This window comes from Calonectris borealis, chromosome 18, assembly GCF_964195595.1.
Source record: "Calonectris borealis chromosome 18, bCalBor7.hap1.2, whole genome shotgun sequence".
Lineage (NCBI taxonomy): Eukaryota > Metazoa > Chordata > Aves > Procellariiformes > Procellariidae > Calonectris > Calonectris borealis.
The window spans coordinates 5,374,493-5,380,492 of NC_134329.1; the positions used below are offsets into that span (position 1 = coordinate 5,374,493).

The 6,000-nt window shown below is 49.2% G+C and overlaps 2 protein-coding genes across 3 annotated transcripts in view; one reads left to right on the forward strand and one right to left on the reverse strand.

The window, feature by feature from the left end:
- ZNRF3 (zinc and ring finger 3) overlaps nt 1–1,128 on the reverse strand; it is a 117,629-nt gene extending 116,501 nt beyond the window's left edge. The window contains exon 1 of one of the 2 annotated variants that reach the window (XM_075167434.1): nt 1,073–1,128. Coding sequence is in view for 1 of the 2 variants with exons in the window: in XM_075167432.1 (XP_075023533.1) it covers nt 1,058–1,063 (6 nt within the window). In the remaining variant the exon portion in view is untranslated. Of the gene's footprint in view, nt 1–1,057 lie in introns of both variants that reach the window. The other variant, XM_075167432.1, reaches the window with a different exon arrangement.
- Nucleotides 1,129–1,221: 93 nt separating this feature from the next.
- XBP1 (X-box binding protein 1) lies at nt 1,222–4,504 on the forward strand. Its single transcript, XM_075167441.1, is given in 6 exon segments — nt 1,222–1,480; nt 1,549–1,645; nt 1,725–1,853; nt 2,462–2,515; nt 2,518–2,625; nt 3,470–4,504. Coding segments are annotated over 6 exon segments (1,155 nt in total). The 5' UTR covers nt 1,222–1,271; the 3' UTR covers nt 4,028–4,504.
- Nucleotides 4,505–6,000: the final 1,496 nt, after the last annotated feature.

Sequence of the window (6,000 nt, forward strand, 5' to 3'; positions counted from 1 at the left end):
ACAAACACAAACTTACAAATGCAGTTTGTTCTTTGTATCATGAAAGCCTGGCAGAACTCCAACAGGAGTAATGCCAAACTGGCACACCAGTGCCTTTGAACTTTTAAAGCTCATGTTTTTCCTTTACTGTTTAACGTCTTAACTAATTTAAATTCAGTGTATGAATGGATTTCAGAAATAAATGTAAGTAGCCAAAGTTTCAACATTTCATAACTACTCAGGTTGTGGGCAACTGCCACAAGCAAAGCATGCAAAGCTCTGGGCACCCAGCTAAGGTCGACATTTCAAAACAGACTCAGTGCCCTGGGTGGTTGTGTATCGCTGCTTGCATGTTGCTGAACAGCTGCATGCCCCTGTGCGTAGTATTTCGAGGCTTTCTACCTCCAAAACTTTTGTCTGGGCCCAAGATCTCTCAGATCTGACACTAACCCATCACAGTACACGAACGTCCTTCGTCAGGCAACACGGAAAGCGCACATTTCACTTATCTCACAGTCCTGCTACTTCTAAGAAACAGGCTGGATTCAAAGGACAACCCCTGAGGTACTTCTGCATGCTCTCTTGCAACTTCTGCTCATCAGTCACTAACCTTTTCTCTGCTTTTTTGTTCTTTTTAGCCCATTTTTAGCACATTCTGATGGTATCTGTTACAGCTCCATTCTTGGCACTTGTGTCGCCACGAAAGGTGTCCCTTTCCCTCGGATTCTACTCGTGACGGCTTAGGGACAGATCGCCTCTGGGAAGGTGGCCACAGAAAGGCTTTGCCGGCATCGCCACCTCTGACCGTGCTCGGCCCCTCCTCGAGACACTCCTCAACTGGAGCGACCCCCCCTCGTCCCAGCGACGCCATCGCGCCGCAGCAGCACGGCGAGGCCCGGGCGGGCTCGACCCGGGAGCCGGGCCCGGCAGCGAGAGGCCCGCGCCCCCGCGCGGGCCTGGCCGGGCCGAGCCCAGCGGAGCGGAGGCGGGCCGAGCGGAGCCAGGCCGGGCCTGGCCGAGCTGCCCACGCTCCCAGGCGCCCCGCGAGCTCGGGTGACCCCGCCCCTCCGCCACGCACCGACATCTCGCCAACCCCAGCCCCCTCGTCTGATGCAATTCACTTCCTCCCTTGCTTTCAGCCGCAGGCCAATCACGGGCTAGTCTGGGAGCATCGTCATGCCGTTCCGGCCAATGAGGAAGAGCCACGCTGGTAGAAAGCCGGGCGGGGCCGCAAGCGGCTGCGAGTCGTGGTGCGGGGCAGCGCGTTGCCTCCCGCTCCGTTCGCGTCGGCCATGGCAGCGCTGTCCGGTGCCGCAGCCCCCCGGCTGCTCCTCATCCCCAGCAAAGCGGCCGCGCCCCCCGGCCCCGCAGCCTGCCGGCACCTCTCCGTGGTCCTGCCGGCAGGAGCCGCCGCCAGCCCCCCGGGCCTGGAGGCCCCGCAGCCGGCCCGCAAGCGGCAGCGGCTCACCCATCTGAGCCCGGAGGAGAAAGCGCTGCGCAGGTGAGTGGGGACTCCGCGGGGGCTTGCCGCGGGGGGCGCGCCGCGCTGACGGCCGGCCTGCCCCGCAGGAAGCTGAAGAACCGCGTGGCGGCCCAGAGCGCCCGGGACAGGAAGAAGGCGCGGATGACGGAGCTGGAGCAGCAGGTGGTGGAGCTGGAGGAGGAGGTAAGGGGCTGGGGGGGCCGCGCGGCGCGGGGCGGCCGCGGCCGGCGCTGTGGCCTCCCTGCTTCACGGCTCTCCGCAGAACCAGAAGCTGCTGCTGGAAAACCACCTCCTGCGGGAGAAGACGTGTAACCTTGCGCTGGAGAACCAGGAGCTTCGCTGCCGCTTGGGTTTGGATGCTCTGAAGACAGAGGAGGAGAGCGAGTCCCAGGTGAGCCTTCTGCCGCGCTAGTGGCTTGTCTCCCTCCTTGGCAGAACCTGCCCGGAGCTGCCGTGTGCCACGAGGAACTGCGTGGCGGTGGGCGGGGAGGGGTGACCCCCGTGCGGGGAGCTCTCCGGCTGAAGCTGCCGGACTGTGAGGAGGGATGCTTTGTGCGCCAGAAACGCTCTGGTCCTCCAAAGGGAGGCTTTCGCGCAGACTGAACAGATACCGAGTCTGAAGTGGGTGCCACTGGCAGCGTGGGAGATAGTGAGCTGACTAGTTCCAAGCTGTTTTAAGATTATTTCATCTGCTCTTCTACATTATGTTCTAGAAATGAAGTAGTAACTGTTACAGTCACGTATGCCTGTCTCAAAAGAACAGGGGGTGTGGTGGAGGGGGTCAGGCTCTAATTTAAAAGTGGCGAGCAAAATAAATCTGCAAATGTATGGAAGTTTGAGCCAACTTTGGAAGTGGTCTTACCCAGGTTCCTACTGCACAAGCAAGTGGAGAATCTAATGTTGGAAGCCTTTGCAGGATGAGCGTGATCTTCAGGATTATGGACTGTACTGTCTGCCAGAACATCTGTGGTGACTGACTGGATTTTTTCCTTGGCACAGGTTGTGAAGGAATCGCAGGTGGATGAGATTAGATTGGTGACCGGGTCCGCTGAGTCCGCAGCACTCAGACTACGTGTTCCTCTGCAGCAGGTGCAGGCCCAGCAGTCACCATTTCTGATAACTTCCACATGGATTCTGATGGCAGTGACTCTTCAGACTCAGAGGTGAGAAGCCACTCCTATCCAAAATGGCTGTGAAATTCAGAACCACTGTGGATTTAAGACTAGTGTTGTAACTTCTTGATGTAAAAACACTTTCCCAGTTGTCTTGTTTACCAAGTCTTGGAATGCCATACCTGTGGCTCAGAACAGCTGTGTTAGGCTGTATCCAGCGAGTACAGGAGTTCATGCAACTTGAAAAAGTCCAGTTTCCATAAAATCTTAGAGGATATTGCCTGAAAGTCTCTTGGCTCTTACAGCAAAAGTGTACAAATACCAAAAGCTTACTGTGCTTTTACTCTTGTTGAAAACAAACTTGATCATTGTGCTGGTGTGCTGGCACTTAGCAAAGCTGTTCGAACTTAAAGCCTGTCCCTTCTGAGTGACTTACAGAAATGTAAGGACATGCATCTTTTACCTTAACAAAAAAACCCCCAAAAAACAGCAAACAAAAAACACCAAAACAAAACCTCCAACTTTGATCATGGACAGGTCTGCCTAAACCAAGTTCTGGTACTTGCTCTGTGGAGCCAGCAGGTAGCGTGGCGTTTGTGCCTGATGGGTCCAAGATCTTGAGGAGTTTCTAATAGAGGCTGCGAATATCAAATGCATGTGGAATTCTATGGGGATTGCCAGTACCCTTACAAAAAAGTTAATGGACAAAGAACTTCTGAAAGATAAGTAACTGCCTTAACTCTCCGTTCTGATAGTGGTGTTACTAGTAAAACCCCTAGTTCTATGATCACACTAACATATATTAACTTCCAGATGAGGGTTAATAGATACTAGAATGGATGTCTTGCTGTAACAGTAGCAGGCTGTCTCTCTAAAACAGTATTTCATTCTGCAGTCTGATCTCCTGTTGGGCTTTCTGGACAGTCTGGACCCAGAGATGTTTCTCAAGTATGCTGATTCAGGGTCAACGTGCCTGGAAAAGCTGGAGGAAGAGATCTGCGGAGAAACAAATTCCATACCAACCTCCCCCTCTCCCTCTTTGGGGTCCCCATCAGCTAAGCTGGAGGCCATTAATGAACTGATAAGGTTTGATCATGTGTACACAAAGCCTCTGATACTGGAGATTCCTTTTAAAATGGGCAACCAAACCAATATGCTAGTGAAAATTGAGGAAGTACCTCTCTCTCCATCTGAAGACAAAACTATGCCTGAGGTCCCAGTATCTGTGAAAGAGGAACCTGTAGACAGCTTCATGCCTGAACTGGGCATCTCTCATCTGCTTTCCTCTCATCGTAGCCTTGCAGCTTCAAGCTATCTGTTGGATGCCTGTAGCGACTCTGGATATGAAGGATCCCTGTCACCCTTCAGTGACATGTCCTCTCCACTTGACACTGACCATGCTTGGGAGGATAGCTTTGCCAATGAACTCTTTCCCCAACTGATCAGTGTCTAACTCAGTAGTATTAACTCCCCTTGGATAACTATCCTGGCAGGATAACAGGATATGCCCCTTTGGGGTGTACGGGCGAAATCAAGAGTATTCGGAAAAGTGTTGCTCATTTCTACCCATGCTAGTAGATGGAATGATGGCCAATGCAATTCTCCTGGTATGAAAAAGCCTAGGGTGTCCTGTCCTGCCCTCCCCCCCACCCCACATTAGTGTTGGCTTATGAGGGAGGCAAGTTTGTTTCTTGGTAATTTGCCAATTCTACATGAACCTGAAAATGTTCATTTTGTTTTCCATTTAAAAGAATTTTAACACCAAAAACTGCAGATATTCATGTATAGACAACTGGGTTAAAACTAAATAGTCTGTACATTTTACAGATTTACTGTGTAAATGCTTGTTTTCCATTTGCTATGTAGAGTTGCTTTCTCCATTTAATATGTAACTGTATTGGTGCAATTAAAGTGCAATGCAGCTTACTGACCCTTTTTTGCCTTGGATCTCAGTGGGGAGGCGAGGGTATCTGGGCCTAGCAGAACTAGCACACCGAAGATGTGCAGCCCATCCTGCTGCTCTTGTGGCTGTTTTTCCAATTCTCACACAGACAACATCTGGCCTCTAAAAGTAGTGCAATAGAAGACTAAACATAGTAATTGATGGAACTGTGTCTCTGTTTGGTGCTGCAGTACTTCTAGGCAATGTGTGCGTGTTTGTGAATTTGATGCTTGAGACGACTGAGTCACTGTAGACGTGGCCTGTACCTGTATGAGGCTCTTGCTTCTTCAGGAGCTGATCCCAATTGTAGATGAAGTGGAATTTTTGGTGATATATGCTATGTCCCTGAAGATATCTCAGGTTATCAAGGATGTTTCTCAGTCCAGTATCACTTGTGTGATGTTTAGCATCAGAATTGCATTTTCTGCGCACCTAGACAAGCTACCATGACTAAACCAAGCACTTTTTAAGCATGACAACTGATAACGAACCATTCTAATAGCTACTCAAAGTAAGGCCTTTCCCAAAATAAATTAAAATCAACTAATTTAATGAAATCAACTATATAAAGTTAATACTTTTGCTGCCTGATCATCTTTTTTAATCTTCCCTTAAGGTATTTAGGAAGAGTGTGAACAGAGGTAAGAAGGCTTGCTATATATTATGGGTTGATTTAAATACAGTTTCTGCTATTAAAAATACTGTAAAGACAAGTCTTTCTGTTGTTTTGGGTTAGCTGTTTTAGCTTAACTAATACAGCAAGAAATGGTGGCACAGCAAAAAGGCCTCATTGAGCATTCAAGAACCTGCCTGGAAAACCTTAACATCCGAATGTGTCTTCCCTGCCCCCCAACCCTCCCCAGTTTCTGTTTGGGCTATCTTCACCAAAGAATGTATCTCAGCCTTTATGTTTAAAGGTGTACAAATCCTGTCTCTTCCTTAAGAAATTTGAGGGGAAAAAGAATGCCAAACTCAAAGGAAGTAAAGAGTAGCTTAAAGCTCATAGACTGTAATGCCTCATACCTGCACAATTGCGCTTCCCCCCCCCCCCCCCAGCAATGCTTAAGGCAGCTCTTTTTTTCATGCTAGCTCAGGTTAAGACATAGCAACACTGACAGGATGAGGAAGAGTAGAGGTGAAGAGTTAATGTGAACTGTATTGGCAGACTGCTTAGAAGATAAACTTCTTATGGTGGTTGCAACAGATTTCCTGGGGAAAGCATGACCTTTTTTTTCAATAAGTAAGGAAGAAGTTTACAGTTCTTACATTCAGCTTTTGATGCACCATTACAAAGGCACTGCCCAATATCATACACGTCATAATAACTAAATCCAAGGACTCAAAAAGAGTAATTCAGCTCAAACCAAGACCAAAGTAGGGCAATCTTTTACTAAATTATAGAGGGGCACAGAAAAACATAGTTGCCTTTAAAAAACCAAAACAACTGGAAAAGCTGTCTAGCCAGCAAATGGCTGTAGGCAACT